The sequence below is a fragment of the Temnothorax americanus genome, unplaced genomic scaffold (genome assembly GCF_048541705.1).
Source record: "Temnothorax americanus isolate GAGA-0224 unplaced genomic scaffold, ASM4854170v1 Scaffold7, whole genome shotgun sequence".
Lineage (NCBI taxonomy): Eukaryota > Metazoa > Arthropoda > Insecta > Hymenoptera > Formicidae > Temnothorax > Temnothorax americanus.
This window is the reverse complement of record NW_027509792.1, coordinates 214,998-239,349: the sequence shown is the minus strand read 5'-3', so window position 1 is coordinate 239,349 and position 24,352 is coordinate 214,998. Positions and strand designations below refer to the sequence as shown.

Sequence of the window (24,352 nt, the reverse complement as noted above, 5' to 3'; positions counted from 1 at the left end):
GCAAGAAAGCATGCTAAATTTTTATATAAATCTCATCTAATATCCATCCCTTGCAGCAGTTTCTAAAATTTAATGCACACAAATTAATTAATTACACGCAATACAATGGAGTTCGTCCTAAAATATTTCTAAAAAAATTTTAGTCGCTTCGGTTCATCTTGCGATTAATCCTTCGCTTGATTGTAAAGGGAGCATTTATTTTCTAAAAACAATTAATTCCCCAATCTATATATATTGTACATGTATATATACATACGCTACGTGCACGACACACGTTGCAAAGATACGCAAGCTCGAGCGAAACCTACGTTTTTTTAATTCTCTCATTCACAGAGAGCAATCACGAATATTGTTTTAGTACCCATCTTTAGATCCATAAGTACGTTTCGATCCGAATCGATTAAAAATATATTGTAAATATTAAATCATGTTTTAGACCTCGACACTTAGAATGGCACAATTACAATTACTTTTGTGCGTCAACATGATTACATAATTATTATTCATTGTCGTCCATTTACAGGGCACATGATCGATCATCGACTGATACTTTTTGAATATGCATTATATCAAATACGTTAATGACACAGAAGCTATTGCCGCGCTAGAGTGAGAGGGCAGGTATCAAAAGGCCTCCTTCTTCCCATTTTAAGAATTAATTATTGTTTAGAGCCAGACAAAATGTATAAAAAGTCATCGTATTCTCGCGCAATACACATGTAAAGAAATATAAACTATATAGTTTGTACAGCCATCGTAAATTATGCTGGATATAAAATGCATTCGTGTGATATTAATGTGTAGGAAAAATAGTTAACCAAAAAGCTTTAGACCGTTATGACCCTCTGATAAACACTGTAAATCATTGAGAGCGCGTAAAATAACCATTTAAATAGATCACAATTCTCTTACATCTAGATTTTATCAAATACGTATGTATACCTCGTGTTAAGTATATATGACTGTAATGCGTAATTTGAATGTTAAATTACCGTTCTATGTAGCACGTGCGAGACAAGATTTATGGTTAATAAATGTTTATAGAATATTTTAATTTTAATTTCTTGACAAATAAAAAATTAATCCTTTTTCTTCAAACCAAAAGCTTCTATACGAAAATTATCATTTATTACAACTTTTTAGATTAAATAATCAATAATCTTGCTAACAGATCCGAAATAAAAATTTTTCTCAAGAAATGTATCGTTAAAATTAACGCGATATATTCAGGATGTATTTGAGTATGCATTTTGAACAGTTCTCGATGATTCCTAGAGTGTTTTCTATTTGTTTGCTTTACTAGTACTTGATATAAAATCGATTTATACAAACCTGACACATGGTATAAGTAGTAATATGAAAACGAGTGATATGATTGTATAAACGATGAAGAAGGAGAATTTCACTTTGCATAGTAAGACACGATAATCAGTCGCATGTAATAGAAAAGTGTTTAAAATAAATAGTGCCAATTCGAGTGACTTTTTCATGACAACCTTTGTAACCTACTTATCTCGTAAATAAATACATTTTCTGGCACGAGAAATATCAGTAATCGATATTGTGAGTCTTGAATACTTAGATCGAAGTTATTATCGCCATATTTTGTAATAAAAGATCTACTTAAATGGTATTTTATAAATTTTGAATTCGTTGCACATTCAGATAACTGACTATATATATAGACATATTCATATGTTTTAATCAAAATATCCAGATTTTATAGTAATACAATTTCTTTCACCAAATATAATCTTGACATTCCTTGGTATGTATGTATGTACCTCACACGATGTTCGTTTAACAAACAATTAGGGATCAAATGATATTTCGTCAGGGTTCCAAAGGAGTTCCCCTTCTCGTCTTATGAATTCTTCCTAGCAGTAGTAATCCTTAATATTCTCTTCAAAACAAGTTAACTTAATCTATGTATATACAAATATTACGCTCGTGGAAGAAGCGCGAGGCAGCGCGATTCGACCAAAAGTTCTTGTGTACAAAAAATAAACGGCACGTATTAGATGGAATAACGCGACGACGGATTGACGCCGACATTATTGGCCGTTGTTTATGTTGTTCTGTTGATTTTTCACGGAGTCCATATTCGGGATGTAATCCATCGCCATCAGACAAGCGAATACCGTCATCACCATCTTCGGTTTCACTTCGGTAATGTCTTCTGGCAGCGCGTAGACACGTGCACCGCACTTTCGCGCCAAGGATATCGCGTACTTCGCATTGTCCAAATTCTCCTGCGCGATGAAAAGCGTATTAATTTATAGTCACGTACGTCAACAACGGGGCATTAAGAGAGATCAATCCATCTAGATTAGTTTCACATTTTCGTGTAATCGATTGGTTTTCGGTTTAGGACTTTCGCGATCAATGTAGGAGGAAAGTTTCTAACAGTGTTAAACATTAAAATTATGGATACGGGCTATAACACCTGCGGGTATAGAGACAGATATCTGACGACTGAAGGAAATCATTTGCGGGTATAGACGATTTGAATACGCTAGCGCTAGATAATCAATAGGGACAAGTGCTTCTGCAGATATATGCGATATACATATAATTTGGCTTGCTAGGAACTGTTTATGCAACTGCGGATTGTTATCAATCAAAGTGGAGGTCTTTGAGATTGACTTGGATGAGTTTTATTAAGTTTTACCGATGTTATATGCTATAGCGTTATAAAAAAACTAGAAATTTGCGAATGTTTTTATTAGTTTTTGGATGCTTTAGGAAATAAGTTTTCGAGATCTCTTTCCTTCCTTTTATAATATTACTAGTATCTCCTTTAAAATAATTTTTGGAAAAGCTTTTGACAATATTTTGATTCAAAAATCAAAATTATTTCTTGCAATTTAAAGTTTTGCAATGTTTAATTAACTTGCATTATGAGTTAAAGTCTACAGAGCTCGATATTAATGATATACACATAACACGAGCATAAACGTGGCGCGATCGATCATCTATGCTCTATAGAAATAGTTGCAATATAAATCGAATTAACCTTGACTTTAACTAAGGACACGAGTTCTAAGAATATTGAGAAATAAGTGGAAACCTTACATCTCCAGTTCCGCCCTCCTTGATGAGATCGTAGTTAACCGAGCCGGGCTTGATGGCGTCGATGAGGTCGAGGACGACTTTGCCATCCGATATTGAATAATCCTGAAATCCCTTAATACCGCTGGTCTTTCCAGCCGCTTGGAGTTTAGAATTCACCCATTGAACAATTTCTTTCTCCACAACGGTGCTTCCCTGAGTATCAGCCAGAGATGTCAGAATCGACAAAGTGTACGACCTCATCAATTGCCATATCAGGGCCAACGTTAAAGTCGCATTTCCGTCGTTGAGATCTTGTCCGGCGATGCCCACGAGCGAGAAATGCATTTGCTTGCCTAGCTCGACGGCGTAATTGCAGTTCTCCAACTTTTCCATAAACTTTCGAAGTTTTGTGAATTTCTTGTGCACCTTGTTCCAATTCACAGTGCCTGGCTTGATGATATCGTACAATTGAAAGATCACCAGACCATCAGCGAGGTCTGAGTAGAGCCAGTTAACGTGTGGCGCCACGCCCATTGAGTTCATCCAGTTTCTATAGGTCTTTTCCTCTCGCGTCTCCTCTAGAGACTCTAAACCTTCTATGTTGCTTTCCGGCTTGTCTAATCCAGGATAATTGTTAAACATATTGGCGACAAAGGCCAAATTAAGCTTATAAATACCATTCACAACGTCGCTAGGTGTCACAAAAGTACGGCAGCCCAGTTTTGCGGCTTGCTGAAGCATAATCTCCGCTCTAGACATGTGGTTCGGTTCCATCAAGGCTTCCAAGGTGACACCAGCTGAGTTAGGCGCAATCTGTTTGATGAGATAAGTGTAAATCTCAGAGTCCGTGATGTCGGACTGGAAGTTGTTGCACCGCCTAGCGATGCCGGCATTCTCCAAATGGTGGTTCACCCATCTGAGAAGTATGGATTCCGGAGATAGCTTCAATAGATCTTCGATTCGTTCACCATCCTGCAGAAGAGTGGCTAGACCGGGACAGTTCTCGAGAGTGATCTGGTTAAATAAGCCAATTCGGATGATCTGCCAGAGAAGACCCAGCACCAAATGCGGCGAACCTTTGGTGAGATCATGGGCATCGATGTTTACAATGTTGCAGCCAATAGCTTGGGCCGAGGACAGAGCTAGCGTCAAGTTTTCGTGCTTCTTGTATAGCGTCAAATTCTTTTTGTTGATCGTGCGCTCGTCAATGGTGTCCGGGCAAGAATGATTGATTATTTTACTGAAAAATATAGGTACAAAATTAATTTTCGATAAATTAATCAATTTTAGAGTCATTAATAAAGATCAATAAGAACTGATAAAATTTCGATATTATTACATTTAGAAATTAATTTAAATTTAAGGATACTTATAGTTCCACAGCTACATCTTTTATTAATCAGCAAAATTATCTATTAATTTAAATATTATAGAAAAGATATATTTCAATTAAAAATTTTAAAATAATTCTAAATAAATATATATATAAATTTTTTTACGTTCACTTTTTCGAAATATACTATATTGATTCTTATTACATAAATAATAACGAAAAGAGATATCATAGGGCTGCATAAAAATGTACATGTGTGTAATATACACACCAGAGCAATATTCCGTCTTTGACTTTGTCGTAGAGTGTCTTTCCTTCGGGATCGATGGGCAGCAGGTGCTTCAAGTCGGGATCGTGCGACAGATTGGTGTTTATCCAATCGCTGAACGCCAGTTGTTCCTCAAGCCTGACGGAATGCGTGGTTCCTTCGCTGGACGCCTCGGAAATTCCACCCAGAGTCTCAAGGTTCTCCTTCTTCGACACGACTTGCTTGAACGTGGAGCCTAGTTCGTTGGCCTTGAGTTCCTTGCAGAGCTTTTCGAACTCCTCGAAGGAGAGCCGACCTTTGTGCTCTAGTCGCTGCTTATCGTCATATTCCTCGATCATCTGACGCACCTTGTAGCCTGGCATTTTAAAGCCGCAGACGTCCAAAGCGTTTCGCAACTCGGTAACGTTGATGAAGCCATCTCCGTTCGCGTCAATCTATCCGAGAAAAGAAATAATTAGCCCTTCTATCGAAAATTCGATGACATTTTATGACATAAACACAAAGATCTTGGAAATCATGAAAAATCATTTATCTTATATTTAATTAAGGATTTTTCTTCGTGTTGATATCAATTGAAAATGATTTATAAGTGAGACAAAAATTGTTCTTTTATCTTCGTTCATACTAATTTTTCGTTTAGCTGTTACTGAGTAAATAGATAATGTCAGATAAATCAAACTTGCAACACCACTCTTGATAACATTGTGCAACATGGCAGTAGCTTTTCTACAACGGGATTTCCGTCACGCAGAAAGATATGTATCCATTGAGAAAGGATGATTGCGTACGTGTAGATAATAAAATACAATTAATTTAATGATCAAGACTCGTAAGAAATATTAACAAATTTCGTCAAAATTCTCGGTGATAATGCAAAGGATAATTAGACTCAAATGGATGTGAACGTCTTGTATACTGGTTTCAGAATTTTTTAATGGTAAATATAGAAAACGTTATGAATACGTTTAAGCATTTTTGCTCTTCTTTAAGAAATAGAAAGAAAAATAAGGAAAATAAAATTTGTATAATTTAATTATAATTTCAAATTTTGAGATTTAGCAATCACAACTAAAATAGCTTGACATGCACGCACACATTTATTCTTCTTTAAACTTTTGTTATTTAAATTAATTTAAATTTGGGTTATAATATAATACAACATAACGAATAATACAAAATGATTAAGTTGCAACATTATTTTAATTAGTCTTCGCATGATTATGTGCCTACCGTTAAAATCCCATCAGAAACGAGTTTTATACAAGAAATTTATTGCATCTACGTACCTATTTTTTGTAAAGTCGCAGGGTTTAGCGCGAAAGAATTCAGGTCACGAAAAATTCCGCTAGAAGATCCGCAAGCATATGCATCGTATATAGGCATCACAATTTTTGCCCGAGAACAATGGAAATACGGTAACGACGTATATCATGACGATATGTGTATTTCTGATTGTGAGAAGATGGACTTGCATCGGGGTTAATCTCTCTCGGCAGTTCTTTATGTCCATTTAAGAAATACCTTGAGAGCATACGTGTTGCCAGTTAATTAAAATTTTATTCTTATCGAAATTTTGGAATAATTGAATGTTAATTGAACACTCGTTTTTATCGCCAGGAGTGTAGGACGGTGATGTTGAAGATTCCGAAGATTCAGAATGATTTGCAATTTCGCAAACGCAGAGAAAATCAGTAAATATGAATAAATTTGATTTATTTTCGTATTTATTTAAATCTTTGTGCGCAAATTCGCCATTTGATTTAATTAGCTTAATTAATTTCAGCTTAATTAATAACTGATTAGTTGCAGAGAATTTTGCATACACGTTCATAAGATATAGTATATCTTACGTAGAATATATTAGTATTAGGATATCTAATGTCTGTGATGTCGCTTTTTTTCATTACTCTAACAAAAGAAAATTTATATTGGAAGAGAAAAGTTTCGAAATTATCGCGCATTCCTCCTAATAGTCATTTCTGAACACCTCATCGAAGATTTATCACAAGAAATTTATCGAAGCTAAAGAAAGTAAAGAAAATGGAAGTTGAGTGCACTCACAAACTCAAATAGCTCTCGGAAATCCTTAAAGTATTCCTGCACGGCGTCCCATCTTTTCATCTCACAAATTTCCATGTTGAGAAAAGCAGAAAAGACAGGCTCTGTCTCGTAGAAAAACGACCAAACTGTTGCGACAGACTAAAATATACTGAAACTGTCATCGAGAATCCATCAAGTCTTATCGATCGCACAATCAAGTAGAACGTAAGTAAAAAATCGAATAGAATATCCCCCAGAAGCATCAGTCGGTTATGATAACACGGTAACATTAAAAAATGTTATCACGATCTTATCACGATCAATGAACCAATTAGAAACAAAATAGATCTTATATCTCAAAACTAAAAAACTTCTGCAATATTAAAGTATTCTTGATTAAAATAAGAAAAACATACATTTTGTGCTAATGTAAAATATAACTAAAGAACATTATAATATATCTTCTAAGAATTTTGATTATTATAGTTAAAAAATTATAAATATTACAAGAAAGATCAAAAAGAGTAATTTTCGTAATTCTCGATCGTCTAACTAAATTAAATGTCATTCGTTACGCAAAGATGGTAAGTTTCTTGAGACGAGTTTCGTGGTCTTCGTTAAGCATCTGATAACTTCGTCAGGCCATAATTATGATATTCGTTAATAATATAATTAAATAATCAATCTCTCACGTCTTAGCATCGATAACATTGCATCAAGAACACAAGTCAGAAAATACTTCCAGTATATACGCATGATTGCATTGTTCAAAAAACATAATCTTAGATAGAATAATATCAGAAATTTTGTATGATGGGGAATTTTACGGCAGAATAAAGATAAGATACTACAAAAAGCGCGAAAAATATTTAAAAATAATATTTTTATGGAACAGCGATAACAATTTCAGTGATACTTTGTAACAAAATGCAAATAGATATATACGTTATCTATATTCCATATATGCTTATCGAAGTACGTCAAGTTATATGCATCAATATCTAACGTGTAATACGTTCATTTTTTATTTTTCTTATAATATTTTTATATTTATTTATATATATCAGCATTTATATATATATATATATATATATATATATATATATATATATATATATATATATATCTCATGTGTCTATATTCCGCCGTGTCATATATAACCAAGTTAAGAAACGTGATACATTTCCTTTTATGTCGATATAACAGCCACGCTTTTCATTTTCCCATAAAATTATCTTTCACTTCGTCACGGGAACTTGCAAAATGTGAAACGCAAGAAAAGTATTTCTTTCAAGTTTTTCCGTATGCATAACGGACGTGCCATCAGTCTGTGAGCGAGAGACTCGGCGAGGAAAAGACGATGGAAAAGGGAGTAAGAGTCTTCTATAACTTGAACGTTTACTCTGTCGTAACGTTTCCTCGTGAAAACACATGCTTCCTGTCATCGTTTCGTTTTCTCGACGAGTTACGATCGCGTCGTCGCCGTGCAATTTATGGACGCATCAGCGGAGAACGGGCATCTTTCGCGCGTATCATCGCGTAACGGTGGAATCCGGAAAACGAATAGCAAACGAAAATCAATTGAGCGCGAACGCGCGCCGTTTCGCTTCGAGTAATCGTCTTTTTATCTTTCCTATCAACCGTGTATCAAATCACAGCGAGAGAAATAATCAAGTTAAAAACATGAGCTATTATATCACATCTTATCAAAATAGATTCGGCTCATCATCGGACCAAGCTATTAAGAATAAATAATCACGAACGAAAATAGTGTATAAAGATGCAGTTAATAACCAAAAAGAAATTTAATAAATATGTAATATTTGTATGTGTAAGTTGAATAATTTAACAAGGATTTAAATGATACATTTTATTGACAATGAAAGGTCTTGATTACTAACGTGTGCAATATTTCGTGACAACACTTCTTTCGCTTTTTCCACCAATCCACGAATACTTGAAGCGAACACGTGTATAGTTTCAAGCAGCTGGCATACAATGTACGCCGCATTAAAGTGCACACACCTGCCATCGGTGAAGTACCAAGGTGAAGAAGTTTCGACCATGTTTGTATATAACAACGTTATCTCGTAATGTGTAAGATAATATCTTTAATTGTTTTTCAATGAATCGATACGTGATACGTAATAATCCTGTTGGTGTTCCGGAGAAAATTCCGGAGAAAACATTTGATAACCTGAAAGAAATATACGAACGTTGAAATTATTGATAAACAAATAAATTTTATAAAAGAACTACTCATCATATACATCTTGTTTATCATAAATACAAAAATAAACGCGGATATCATTCGAAGAAATATATGTGCTATTCTGGTGCATGAAAATTTATATAAAGATTTATTTTGCAAAAGTTATACTTTCATATATTTATTTAAATTGATTTCCAATGTTTTTTACTAATGTTTCAATTCGTAAACTCGACTATTATGAATTAATGCGCATTCGCACGTTCGCCTTGATATATATTCATTTAGATATTTAATTCTTACAGTCCCATCTCTCCTTCTATAATGATCCATTAGTTCTCTTTTCATACGAGCACTGTAAACTAATTTACATTTAAAAGTATCGACACAAATCCATCCTTCCTCGCATGACGGCTTATTGAACCATTCATAAATCACATCTCACATTTTCCCTTTATAAAATCCAATCAAATTACAATAAAAAATCATCCAGATAATTATTATTCAAAGCGCGCTCCCGAAATGTATGTATTCAGATGAAACTCGTGAAAGAAAATCGCATGCTCTATTATTTGTATGGCAGATTACGGGACACCCTATAGAACCGAGAGAACACTCCCCTGGGGTCAAACTTCTCTCTCTCTCTCTCTCTCTCTCTCTCTCTCTCTCTCTCTCTCTCTCTCTCTCTCTCTCTCTCTCTCTCTCTCTCTCTCTCTCCCTCTTCTTTCGCTTTTATCCTGAGAACTGGTTTCGTCTGGCATCGTGTTGCACACTATGTCCCCGTCTCGCATTCATCCGCGGAAATCACGATTAAATTACCGCGCGGAGAGAAAAGGAGGAATCATCAGCAGCGGCGCGCGGCGCGTTAGTACGCGCGATACGTTAATAGACAATCACGAGATTAGGGCGAGTGCCCACGTTCATTATGCGAAACCCCGGGAAAACGAGTTATAACATTGGCCTTAATGTGCCGTAATAACAACAGTGTATACTTCTCGGACATGTTATTCGGATGATGATTTTATCGCGCGCATGAGATAAGTGATGAAGACGAAATTTAATAAAGCATAACGTGAGACTGGCGAAAAGCATTGTCGAGGCACGGGCATTAATTATTTATTAATTGGCTGACGCCAATTTTCAACAGTCGTTACGTTCTGTCAATATCGCAAATATTTAAGGGATTATAATTTCGCTAAAATTATATATATACAGAAGTTTTTCCTGATGTTTATCTTCAAGTAAATTTGATCAAAAGTGACGATCTTTATCTTATCTACTTTATTTTTTTTTTACTGATTTTACTGACAATCTTAACAAAATGTTATCGAACAAAATGTTGCTTATTATTGATTGATTTTCCGTAAGAAGTAGACAACGTGTCTTAGGAAAAATAAATGTTACCATGTTTTGTAAAATGATAAAATTAAATACAGTAAAATCCATAAATTTGCATGCGTTTCTTTCCATGGACACGTCTAAAAATGAACCAAACGACCGTGACGAGTAAATGCAATTCTATGAACGCATCACAATCGACTATTCGATTTTCTTGCTTCCAAGGCAATCCTATCGCTACGTCATCTCGAGATTCCTCCTACGTGTGCACATTGAATTCAAGAAGAAGATTATTACATCACGAAAGTAATTGATTAGACAATAAGATTAAAACCTCCTAAGGTTTCCATTTATAAATCTATTCAAACTCTATATTGCATGCAAAAGAACAAACCGTTTCCATTTTTGTAATTTAAACACAAAAATATGATATGTAATAGGAAATTATTTTTATCACAGGCAATTATTAATATTATGCATTTTTTGTCATATTGCACCAACATTGACAGTAGAAAAAGACACTCGAGGTGAATTGTCCTATATATATAGACACACCTTGTGGAATTTGCATGATCATCGCTGACAGAATTCCAAATCATTTCGATTAGTCATCGGAAGAATACATGAATATGAATAAGCGATATCTATACTGATCGGTAACAGTAGTAATGAAATTGCTTTTTATATTATGCCAATTAAAAAAATAAAAAAACAAATCGGTGACAATAACGTCACGATAGATCGTTCTCTTTTAACTCTTTTCACTATGAGTGAATAAATTACGCGACGTTGAAAGTTTCAACCGCTTGACGGGCGTCACCGTGCGGAGTAGCAAAAAGTTCACGCAAGACGCTTCGATGTTAGCTCAAGTGGCGATAATTGAACGGCTTGGAGGGAAACGACTCGAAGGATGCGCTTTCGTAGCTTTTGACAGTATCTCTCGCATATATTTACATGCGAAACATTTTAAAAGCGATCTCGCGCCGCCACAATTAAAGTACCATGTAACCGGATTTACGCGCGACGTTTAGGATTTCGTTTCGTTTTTTTTCCTTTTATTGCTACAGCGAGCATTCCAATTGATACGTGATACATGCGAGTTACGATTGAGGAAAAATTTATCATTGATTAACGAATAAAAAATACCGAGAAACACTTATATATATTTAAAAAATTCGTAAAATCGGATGCAATAAAATTTGTAATTTTGACTACAAATTATATTATTATAAAGAAGCAGAGTAAGAAGAAATATCTTACAGAGTAAGAATGAATGCTTATATAGCATACTGGTTATATTCCTAATTGTTTGATTAAATAAATGGAAAATACGAACACGAGGGAAAGTGCGCAAACAATTTTGTGGTAAACTTAGATATTCCGCTTCTCAGTTCATAAAAGCTATATATATCGTTAAATAGAAAGCTATATACTTATCCAATTTAAACAACGAGGTTTTTACGATATCTAATTGCAGGTCTAACAAAAGTTAATTACCAGTAACACACGGGAGAGATGAAAGATGTAATAATATTATGACGGAACATTCTAACAGAATTCTCACAGAATTCTTCTTATGTTTTTCTATCAGTCTATTGTATCATTTTTTTCTCAATACCTATATTCATGTAATTATATTTTATCATTAGGAAATATCAAAATAAATAATTAATCTGCCATACAATACAATTAATACTTAACAAAAAAACGATGTAAAATTATATTATTACGATGTAAATAGATATATAATATATTTAAAATAACATTTAATTCGAAAGTTGGGTTTAATAGCTCCAATTCCAATTTTCTTAAATCTCTTATCAAAAGGAAAAATCAACACTGCGAGATAATGTATAAATTTCACACCGTATATTACCTATGTTCCGCCAAAAACTTTTTTTAATTAAAAACAAATGTATAGATAAAACGCTCATGAGACTGGATTTAATGAATTATATGTACAAATATCTCTGCAAAAAAAAATTATCTAGTGAGTTCTTATATATAGTATTCCCGTAACGAAATGTTATTTTAAAACGGAAACCAGATAAACTGCAGGATGCAGTGATATCGCGAGTCAACCACAATACTGACACAAGACACAACCGCATGCAGTGAACAATTTTAGGAGCAAATGTGCTTGCTGCCTTCGGAGGTGTCACTACAGTTGGGTGCACTTTTAATGTCAATGCATATATGTACACGCATACACATGTATCACCGTATAGGTTTGCCGACGTACACCTGCCATTATCGCTGTTGCATCTCGTGCAAGTCGATAAGTATCCTGGCCCCGACGATTCTGCTTTACGCAACGGCATCACATCTTACTCCGGTGCTCTCACATTACACCGCTTGATCCGCGACGTGATTCGATTCGCAACACGCGTGTGCGAAAGTGAGACCTGACGCGATATCGGGGTTAATGACAGGCGCAACTTATATGAATGGCCTATTCGCTCGCAATGGCGAGTAAATTGATCGACGTGTGCCGCTGCGTTTACAGACCCCGCATCTTCGGTCCTTCTGCTCGTCCAGTAATTATAACATTCACATGTGCGAGAGTGCGAGTTAGCAATCGCGTTGCAAAAATGCACAAAATGCAAAAATATCATAAAGACAGATTAAAGTATATAGCTCGATAGACGTTTACGATAAAATGAAATAACTCTCTCACCGTTTAATAATATATTTTTATTAAATTTTAATTCTCAAAATCTACGGGTAATATCTTTTTCATGAATCATAGTGTCATTGAAGCAAATATCCTTATAATTCCATTTTTTAGAATCGACGCTCAACGATGACCACGATAATCTTTTCGATGACTCAAGATCACGTATGTGCGAATGTCATTGATTTTCTTTCTCGAAACATTGCGGATCATTATAGAAACATATATATACATATATATATACATATATGTATATCGCGCGACATAACAATTTGTGAATAGTGACTCATGAACCTTGAACAAAGATCTTGACCAAGCAATTTTCTTCTTTGTGTATTATTCATCCGTATTTAAAAGCAAACAATAACTTATCTGAATACAAAACCATTCTATATTTAATTACTTGCCGATGTTTAATCGTTACAAACATTGACGACACGATCGGAGAAAAGAACAAAAAGACGTACGTGTTTCACCGAAAAAATATTTGACGCGATTGTGTCAGTTACTCGAAACAATTTAACTCTTATTGGATCTATACTCTTGGAGAATGCTTTGTACCCGTTCTAATAACAATCTTCAGCTTCTACGAAGAAAAAGGCGACGAGAGAAACGAATTAAACTATCTTTCATGAGTTCTTTTTCCATAAAGTGGAAAAGCGCATCAAAGTGATTATTGCGCATAACATGCATTATATATTGCATAATGGAGAAAACGAACGGAAAGAATCGGAGAAGCAACATCAAACGTGATCTAGGTAGAGTACTCTAAAGTTACGAAAGTCATAGAAGTGAAATCGGCGCGATCGCTCAATACGCTTAATGAATCATCGAATCCAAATGTAATGAGCCGATGACGACAAATCAAACATTCACAAGTTCCGACTGTGACGTGACTCATGTTACTCACGTACTCTTGAGCAAGATCGAGAGCCCAGTGTTTTTTCCATAATCGTCAACATACTTCCGACACTATCAATCTCAACTTCCCAAATACTCATAACCGACGCGACGCGACGGCGCCGCGGCGCTATGAGTAGCATCGGCAAGCGCATAAAACAGTTTATTCATATTAACTGCATTTTCTTGGAGAACTTACATATACCATATAAGGTATCGTTTTGCCGTTCCTATAATGTTAAGATAACGATTTATCGCTTTCATCGGAAGATCAATTAATGGATCGTAGAATGGACACGGATAAGATATTTTAGTAACGTACCTAATAAATATATGATGAAAAATGTAGTAACTGTAGATAAAATAATAAAAAAAATAAGATGTATAAATTGTATGATATAAATATTAATATACTTCATTTTTTTTTAAGTTGTATCTTATCAATTAGAATTGAATGGATGAATGCAATTGTGAATAATTAGTCAATTTGACACACTTTATGTAACAACGCTAAAAATAATAATAAATAATTTATCAAAATAGCTTAAAATCTTATTTTTATAATAATTAAACATAACTAGCTACACCGCTTTCAGATAATAAATGCGGCATGTTTACATGAAATATGAACAGTCGCATTATACCTAGCTTATTCGTGATTTTATCATGCAACAGTTTCGCGAATCAGTCCATAAAATCCGAGTTGTCGTCTATGACGACGTGGAATTTTGTGCCGTCGTGTACAACTCTTTTCTTTCCTGCGAGTCAATCTCTACGCACAGAGAAAAATCGACGGTATATAAGTCTATATACTTGTTCCTCGTGCGGGATTTGAAGAATTCGTACCGCGGTTAGACCGCGACTTTGACTTCTGCCATCAGTCAGTGTACTGATAATTGCCCGACGATGGACAAATGGATGCGTGCAAATAAGTTCTTGAATTGTAGTCAGGAAACTGGCTCATTAAGTCGAATCTAATCTACCTAATAAGTCTGATTGCCAAGGACCGGGGATTACGCGGTAATTCATTCTCTAGTATATGCTTCTAACGTTGTCCAGTACCACGAAATTATTGAAAAATCAAACCGTGTGATGAATAATTAGCATGCCGACGCGTATGTTTCGCGTGATTAAATTAACGGTATTATATACGAAATGGCGTGTGTGCAGTTAGAAAAGTAACGTGATTTTATTATTTTCTGCCTGCTTTGTTTTCCTTCTGGTAAATACGTGTACTCTTGTTCTATGTATATTTATAATTCGCAGCATTGTCTTCATGACAAACGGGTTTACAATGTAATTTTATATTTAAAGAGAAGGTATATTGTGTGAGCAATATGATATTTACGCAGTGAACATTATTTTCACTTTACTTCAATGCGTGCCCTGGTTTATCTCTTTTGCTGACGCGAAAATAATGATTGAATTTCAATTAGACGATACGAAAGAGTAAGCGAGTGAAACGGAGTCGTGCACGATTGGCAGATTAAAATATGGCGATACTCGACACTGTCACCCGGCCAGATCGCTAACTCGAGCAAACTTATTAGCCACTGTAACCTAAGTCCCGCAAGAGGATATATCTGTTGCCTGACTCATCAATTCCTGACATCTCATTTACCCATAAAAGATAATCACCCTGCCTGATATCCCGGCCTCCATTAGTGTCACGAGAGAACAACTATCTACGATTAAGTTTTGCTAACTTATCTAAATTTTTCCTGTATAAATAAATAAATTTAAACATATCGCTACCTTAATATACATTGCAGAATAAATTATATCTTAAAAAGATAATTTTAAAGCTGTAATGTAAATTTAAAAACCATCAGTCATTATATATATATATATATACAATAATTAGTTCGTATAATACACTGGAAAATGTCAAGACAATGTTTTCTTGTAACGTTAATAAATTTGCAGAAATTTTTGTAAATTTCGAATAAAAATATACGATCAGATTGCCCACTCAAACATATATTATCCGAAGAAAAGTTTTACATTCTTATTACAACCTTCACCGTGCAAAATAAAAATGTTTTCGCTAAAATATACCTGGCATTACATTAAAAGCATGTTAAAATTTTTACAAAGCTATCGTACTTGCATTTTCAATACAAATTTTACAAACTATAATAGAAAAAATTACTGTCGCGCACAAAATTCGTTTACGTCTCACAGCCAATTTTACGAAGTCGGTTCTCGAGAGGATTATTCCGACTGGAGTGCAACTAAAAATGACTCGTTTCATCGCATTTCATATTTTATACGAAATACGGAACTTCGCCGTGTGGCGAGAAAGGATTAATTATAACTACGTGGGGTAATTAAGGAGCTAAGCGTGAGAACCGAACCGACAAAGAATACACGTATATATACGCTTCACAATATAAGCACATGCATATACGTACACCCGAGTGTTCTTACGTGAGAATTAGCTGTGAGAGAGACGTGCATTGTCCGCGGAGCTGAGAAAGGAATCGGCCACGTTTTTGACATTTTTATACCTTCTTCAGAAGCGATTTTCTAACCACTCATTCACACCGCGAATAAATCGGTATATTTTACTTTGTTCAGCGATATCTAGCAAAGGGAACATCAATTATCAATTGCTATACTTAGCGTTTAATGTTGTGTTAAGGCGAAACAATGGCAAAAACATTTATCGTGTAGACATAATTATCACTCGATTAAAATTATATTTGTTTGATCAATTACAGCGACAAAATAAAAGTTTGATTATAACAAAATCATTTCCATTATTTTGATTACTCTTATACCTGCGTCATTTTGCATAAAATTATCAAGTTTCTTCTAACAGAAAATTTTGCGAATTGCATTTAAACCTTTAAATCTGTCTCTTAAAATTTAATGACAACTTTTTTGACATTATTTGAAAAGTAAATAATGTGTGACGTATTATTTTAATACCGGATTATATTTTAAAAATTACATTAATATTTTCATCAGGTAATATAAAAAATATTTTTTAATCTTGTTGGATATCTGTATATATGTAACTTCTAATTGGGACAAACATATAAATGTCAAGTTTAAAGTAACACTTGTGCAATCCGTATATTCACTTTATTAAAGAACTTTATATCTAAACTTGAGCCGCCCGCAATAAATGACGACGGTCGCCGACAAGGATTGCAGACAGAATTCAGAGATTAATTTTCTCTGGCTGGTAAGAAGTATGGTTCGAGCGATAAGTTTTCCCGTCATAACGACCGCATTCATGGCATGGCATTCTCGTTAGTCGAATCTACAGCGGAATTTCTCGTGGATTGCATTTCCAACGTGGAGCCAACCCGAACAAGGAAAACATTATGCATTTACATGTGCGCTATGCGCTATTGATGGTAAAAAACCGTGGTTGAGAGAGATTGCACGAAAAATATCAAAGACAAATGAAAAAAAAAAACATACAATACAGAAAATTTAACTCGTCAGACGGTTAGATATTAAAAATAAGGAAAACAACTGCAAAGAAAATTTTAATACTGTTATATTTTATCTTTATTATTTTTTAGTTTTGATTTACGCGTCTTCAAAGTGTCTGTCACTCATTCAAAATGATCGGTCACGCGTCATTGAGAACCACCGAGAGAACCACTGATTGGGAAAATACATGCAACACGGGCATTATGCGACCTAGGCATAGTTGCGTAACGATCTTACTTTTCAGCAGTCGATCGCGGTCCATTTACTATTCCAGCGGCATGCAATTGCACAACAATTGTAGCACGCTGCTACGTAGTAGTGATTGAGCAACAATTGAGGTAGAAGGCTTATTGTCAGTTGTAAATGATAAGAGAGCAGCTTTTACGGCAGCCGCGCCTATTTACGCACGAGTTACTTCGATTGAAAATTCGAGGAATGTTTTAGTTTAGTACACGTATACATGTATACATATGATTATCGCGAGATAATTGTTGCATTATTTTCGCAATTGCAAACAAATTAATGCTTCTCTCGACTCGCGTTATCAAAACCAACATGCATAATGTAATAAGATCTCGATATCAAAGCGCCGATGCAAAAGTTGCATCACAAAGATTACAAAGTTACGTTCAAAGTTGTTCATAGATGTAGATATTACAATAATTTCTGACCTTTTTGCATTTTTTAATACCGCTATTTGAAAGCGTGACCAAATTTTGACCGTAATACCGTTACAATAAAATCTATAAAAATGTGCACCTAACGGTATACTTTCAAATAGATACATGAAAATGTATTAGTAAATCTTTAAAGATGTATGAGAGGACGTACTGTTTCCAATATTACTCCATTCCCGTCTTGCCCGTCATTCTAATTTAATCGACAGCGCGTAAAATATTTTCCATATGCGAATGTCACGAGCGCAATTCTGTATATTAATTTCACGCTCGCAAAGCTATGAAATAGTTCTGGCTCGACTACACGGTCTAATGATATCTCAAGAATCTCCGATGCACGAAATATACCTGTTAACAGACTGCACAGGCGCTCTCTTCCATGTAATTATTATATAATTATCAGTAAACTTACTTTTAATTGTTGTTTTAATTATCTTGGAGAAAGGACAACATCGAGAAATATAGAAATCGATTAGCAAATTTAATTTCGTTTTATCATGTGTGTGGTTTTCATATAGGTTTAATAATTTTATATAAAAAAATAACTAAATTGAGTAAATATATGCGGATTATATATATAATCGGAATTAATTAATAAATTATATATCTAGCGTACTCGGGCGTATACTTACCATAGCTTTATGTAAGGTCAGATTGTGTGCGCGTGTCGCGGCAACATTTTCGTTCTCATTGTAATCGCACGCATATTAAATGAACCAGATGCTATTTTGATACTTATTCTCTGCGGTCGGTCTCCCGCGGTTTTTATGAAAGACCAACGGCGTGTTTTCTGGATAAGAAAAGAACGGCACGTGCCAACGCAGCGACACGGCACGCTTCGGGTGGCCGCTCGAGCACGTGCTCCAGAATTTATTCTGGAGTAACCTTTCCGCGTGTATGCGCACCTTATATAATAGATCTGACGTAAGTGGTAAGTACAAAATCACAATACCACACATACATGTCACACAACTGCACATTTTTTCTACATCAATACATTAATACTAGAATGAATAGAAGGAAAAGGAATAAATAAACGAATTTGATTTTTGTGGCTATCACGAAGTTAAGAAACGTTGATTCTTTGCATATTACTACGTCAGCTAAAATAGCGCGACATGAAAAAATTTGTTACGTCGACACGGTGAACTGCCTTCGCTGGCAAATAAAGCGCGAAATTCCGGAATCGAACGACGGATAGGAAATACGAGTGAAACGTGAGAAACGAGAGCTCAATTTCACGCACACACTTTCGCTTATTCCATGGCCTAGCTCCTTTAAAATTGCATCGTTTTATTTCCAATAATATTCAAAAAGTGCTATTTTAAAAATATTATAGAATATTATAAATGTCGGATGACAGATCCTTTTACAATTACTTTAATGAAAATTTAATTAAAAATTCAGTTACAAAAATATTAAATATTAGAAACCGTAGAGCTACGTAGAGTAGAATAAAATTTTCAAAATGTACTGTGGCAGCAGAATTTCAGTTAGATATTAATTTCTTTTATTAAATAAATTTTAATACAAAAATTTTATTTAAAATTTAATTATCAAAAAATTGTAAGCATTAAAAACGTTAAACTATACAATCAATCTCCAGACCATTTCAATTTAATCGAAGAATCTAATAGCAATAGCAGAGTAAAAAAAATCTAAAAATGGCACCTTCCATATATCTCCTATATTCATGGGAATATCCGCTATAGCAGTATCACACTTGTCTGATTTCATCAATTAAGCATCGCTAATATATGCTCCTTTACTCATTTACAAAACAGTTTTCTAATGTATGTATTTCGGTCTCCCTATTCTAATATATGAATACGCGCATATCTCACGTGTATATACGCTGACGTAGATTATGCACGTTCAAATGCGTAAGGGTTGAGAGTCACCCCGTCAGAAGAGCGATGTTGCGAGAGGGTAGTATAGTATAGATATAGATAATCCTTTGGAAAAGCACCGACGCGTGCCGCGCATAGAAATGTCACTTTTATCTTTTTATTCAACCGAGCTTTAAGTAAAAAACGAAATTTTAAAGAGACTCGTTATTCTAATTGCACTCGTTATAAATTACTCTTGCTTTACCTTGCTTTACCTTTGGTGCGCAATTTATTAACTACGACTACTTAATTCGCAAAATTACAGTAGATTTTATCACTAAAAGAAAGTGTTTAACAACGGACATAAAATATTTATGATAAATACAATTTAAGAAGAGAGGCCCTTAAACAAAATAAAGAAAGGACATTTGACATGGACATCTTCAAACTTAAGATAAGAAATTGCGTCAGATATAAAGAGTAATGACAGCAAGCGTATACAAGTAGGTGAAACTAACAGATATTAGACAGTGTGACAAACGACGCATATGAGAAGCAATAAAATTAACAGTTATGAGCCATTTGGTCTTATCGAGAAGCGTTTATCGCACAAAAAAGAATTATCTCTACCACCCCGCAAACGCGAGCGCGAGCGGTGCGTATTTTATCGGGCATTTAAAGCGCAGAGTGCCCGATGATTCAGCGTCGTGCCACAGGGGTGGCGGACTCGACGTGCTCTTACTCATCGTTCGCGTACAGTTTCGCGACGACGCGACGCGGGATGTAGGAAGGGGTTGCGTCTCTCGCACACCAGTAACACGATCAATAAGATAATTGAAGACTTTCTCGACGATACGACCGGCGCGGCGGAAGGGAGTAATTGTACTATCTCGCTCGTACTAGCGTAAGGCCATTGTTTTCGCGACAACCCTCATCATATAATATAATCTTTCGAAGTTTTATTATTCGATTCGAGACGTACGTGTAAAAGAATAAAACAAACGTGCTTTATATCACGAAAGTATCACCAAGATCAGTCTTTTGTCGATGGAACTTGATTATCGTCACGAACCGTGCAAAAGGAAAAATCAGGTAAATATAAGTAATAAATATGAACCTTGCGAAAATTAAAATTATAAATTAATTGATAAAAATAGTAATTCGACTTTTTCGCATTTTATTGGATTATTATTGAAAATGTTGTAAAGTATTAATTTAAATCGGGGTTAATGTTTGCTGAATATTCCGAGAAAATATCGCGTTGGAAAAAAGTAATATCAAAATAAAAAAGAAACGGAATATATTTAATATTGGATTATTTTCCGACATTATCGATATTGATATCGGACCACAAAGGGTTAACGAGTTATATCGAAAGTCAGGTCACCTTTCGAACGATCGGAGTCGCGGAGGCGAGAGAAAAAACGATCTCGGGACTCGGAAACGAGCCGCTGCCGATCGACCAACCGTGAAAAGTCTGTCGCGGAGAGCAAAGCGCAATCGCGCGGCAACGAGGTTGATTGCACTTCCAAAACCCGGGGCAAACAGATCCGCGGTTTATCTAATTTGTCTACATGCGAGATAAAATGTGATCGGAACTCGGAACACTTGCGAGATTCACGTGCCGGCGGAATAAGTCTGAATTATAGTCCGAAGAACGAACACGCGTAAAACGATGCCGCGATTGAAAAAAGTTTCGAAACGAGCGTTCTTAACTATTTATTTTTATTATATTACGTACACTCTTTACAAATACGACGTCTATGTATTTGATGACGCAAACGGATCTCGATTTCTGATTAAGTAACTATTACATTCGATAAATTTTAGTTCGCATATTATTTTATGCAGATTACACAGTTTGTAAAATCATAAAATAAAATAGGAAAAGTCTTGGCCTTTTTTAAATAGAAGATTATCGATAATAATTTTCAGATGCAACGTATACCCGTGAAATTGTTAACGATTGTATAACGACGTTATTATCTCAACATCTCGATAAGGTAACAACGTTGTTCCCGCGTTATCAAATCACCGCATTCTATATTTGCAATCGCTAATAGCGCGCAAAGAATAGTATTATTGAACAAGCAAGTAGCGCGCGTAGGCTGTTATCAATGTTTGAAAATATTTCATCTGTGCTATATGTGCTTAGCTTAACTGCATCACGCCCAGAGATGCGCGGGCGAGAGAAGTGACGCATCGATCAAACTTGTTCTACAAATCGCTGCGCCAGACTGCACCAGACGTAAACGAACTTTAAACAACATTTAAAGAAATCTGCTCGTAAGCCCAATCAGCGGTTAAATTTTAATCGTTCGATGCGCAATATCGCAAAAGCAAAAAATGGAAATTTCGATAAATCGTGTTCTTTAATCGCGTACGTAGAGAAATAATTAATATTTCACATTTAACAGCCGATCGGATTCTTCGACGCAAACATCGATGATAACAATGAGTCTGGGCAACGCTGTGGGCTTTCGATCGTGGCGATCGATGGCAAAATCAGGCAAATTAGGTACGAGGAAGAAACACGAGGAGCGATACAACGATCAGGGTGTACCTATAACGTGCCGTAAGGCATATGGCTGCGGCATATGCCATGGCCAGCTCCCGGCTCCAAAAAAAGAAGCGAAGACCGCGAAGAGGTCATCGGTGTTCCTTGGCGATCGCGATTACTCGTTTCGAACGTTCGGCATTCGACCGCGGCCCGCGGACCGGTTCGAAACGCTTAACATTAACTTCCCATTGAACGGTTCTCGCATACCACGACAATCGGGACAAACGGAGGGCGTTACATTCGTCCGTTTATCGTTATTTGCTCCGACCGCGCCGCGGCCTAAGGTTGCGGTAAAAGTACAGTAAAATCGAGAGGGAAATCTCGGAGAGATATATCTCCTAGGATATTTCGAACGTCAAACGATATCGAAATTTTTGTAGAATCGTGTAGCGCTTTGTCCACGTATTACATTCCGCGATAAATCAGATTGATTAATTTCACATTATTATATTAACACGTATAATTCGATATATGGCCCGGATATAATTTTAAACTAATACAAATCCTGAATCGAGGATCTTAAATTATATATACACATTTATCCGAAAATTCCGAGATTTGTAAGCTTCGGTTTATCGCCCGGAGCGAATATATGTATCATACTTATACGATCGAATTTTGGAATGACTTTTAAACGACGTTAAGCGAGACAGAATTTAGAGCCTAAGGCGATACTTCCGAGCGCAGGCCCTGGTTACGGGTTACGGGCTGCGCAGGGCGACGCCGCGCGCCGATGACGCCGACGGGAGGCCGGAGGCCGGAGGTGTCGACACCCGGCACCCGGCACCTGGGCCGGCGCGACGTCGGCGTCGCCGTCGCGGCACGAGGGTGGGCTTCCACGATGATGAAAAAACCGCCGGCGATCGATAAGAAACCGCGAGCACGCGACAGCCGGGCCGTGTGTAGCCGGCGCCGCGGCGCGCGGGAAAGCGAGGAAAATCCACTACCCGACACCTCCCCCACCTCTCCAATGCAACGAGAGCCGAATTACAATTTACGTAAAGGCACGAAACACCCTGTGCCACTCACCGCTCGGAATTGCTCCAACAGTTCCTGCCGGTCGTCGATCGCGGTGGCCATGTTGTCCGAATATATAATCCTTCCGCCTTTCCTTTCCCCGCTCCGACCGCGGCGGCAGTCAGCAGTGTGTCGGCACTCGGCACTCGGCACCCGGTCGCTGCTTCTCCGTCGCTCACGCCCAGACGCCCTTCGGTTCGCTCTCTCTCGCCCTCTCTCCTTTCCTCTTTCGAATCGTCCGTCCTTCTCGGCTCGATGACTCGCGCGTACGCGGTGTATATATATACGTCGTTGACACAATGCGGCGCGCAACGTGCGACGCGCGACACACGGCACTCAACCGTCGCGTCAACGGTCAACCGAGGAACCGAGAACCGAGAACCGAGACGATTTTCTCACTCGAATGTCTTTGCGCGGGCGACGCGCGTCGCGAACGCGCGATACTCGAACGCTCGATACGCTCGATACCGACCGGAAACGACGGCTCGGCCGCTCAGTTTCGGCAAAAGCGTTTTTGGAGCTCTACAGTGTCAACCTGCCAGTGTCAAACGCACGACAGCACCCGAGTCACGAGTCACCCGACACGATCGGAGTCGCAGCTAGGACTAGGACTGCGCGAGACGCGAGCGGCCCTCCAGCTCCAATGCTCCGAAGTCTCCGAACACCGCGCGCCGCGCGCCGCGCGCGCCAGCGGACCGATCGTTGCCGAAAACGCGCGAAGACACTCGAAGCGCGCGGCGCTCGACGCTCGGCATCCGGCGACCGGGCGGCGACAGGACACTATAGACAGACACCAGTGATACACGTTGGTCCCGCGGCCTCGAGTGTATGTGTAATATATGCGCGCGCGCGTGTATCGAATTCCATTTAATAAATATATTTAAAGATCAAAATGACCGAAGCATTTTTAACTTGTGCACCATTCAATCACTGTAGCACGAGCTGAACGAGCTGACTGCAGTGACTGCTGAGTCGAGTTAAACAACTCGTTTCAGTTGCGACT

General features: G+C 36.8%; 1 protein-coding gene across 3 annotated transcripts; it reads right to left on the bottom strand.

Annotated features, from left to right (window-relative positions):
* Window positions 1–430: 430 nt before the first annotated feature.
* Window positions 431–23,978, bottom strand: Fim (plastin-2 fimbrin). Of its 3 annotated transcripts, XM_077422262.1 has the most exons (5): window positions 6,717–6,837; window positions 5,942–6,176; window positions 4,659–5,089; window positions 3,076–4,294; window positions 431–2,252 (listed from the first exon to the last, which is right to left on the bottom strand). In XM_077422262.1, exons 3-5 carry the CDS (start codon window positions 5,015–5,017, stop codon window positions 2,055–2,057), a joined length of 1,776 nt encoding a protein of 591 aa, XP_077278388.1. In that variant the 5' UTR covers window positions 5,018–5,089; window positions 5,942–6,176; window positions 6,717–6,837; the 3' UTR covers window positions 431–2,054. The 3 variants fall into 3 exon arrangements, with proteins under 3 accessions (XP_077278388.1, XP_077278387.1, XP_077278386.1); XM_077422261.1 differs by lacking the exons at window positions 5,942–6,176; window positions 6,717–6,837 and adding an exon at window positions 23,362–23,978; XM_077422260.1 differs by lacking the exon at window positions 5,942–6,176 and having other exon boundaries at window positions 6,717–6,866.
* Window positions 23,979–24,352: the final 374 nt, after the last annotated feature.

Bases quoted from the DNA above. Each gene is read 5' to 3' on its own strand.
- Fim (XM_077422260.1), bottom strand. From the start codon at position 6,791: ATGGAAATTTGTGAGATGAAAAGATGGGACGCCGTGCAGGAATACTTT. The intron at 4,295-4,658 runs GTGTGTATATTA...TATATTTTTCAG, and splicing joins AAAGACGGAATATTGCTCTG to TAAAATAATCAATCATTCTT. The intron at 2,253-3,075 runs GTAAGGTTTCCA...TTCATCGCGCAG, and splicing joins AGGAGGGCGGAACTGGAGAT to GAGAATTTGGACAATGCGAA.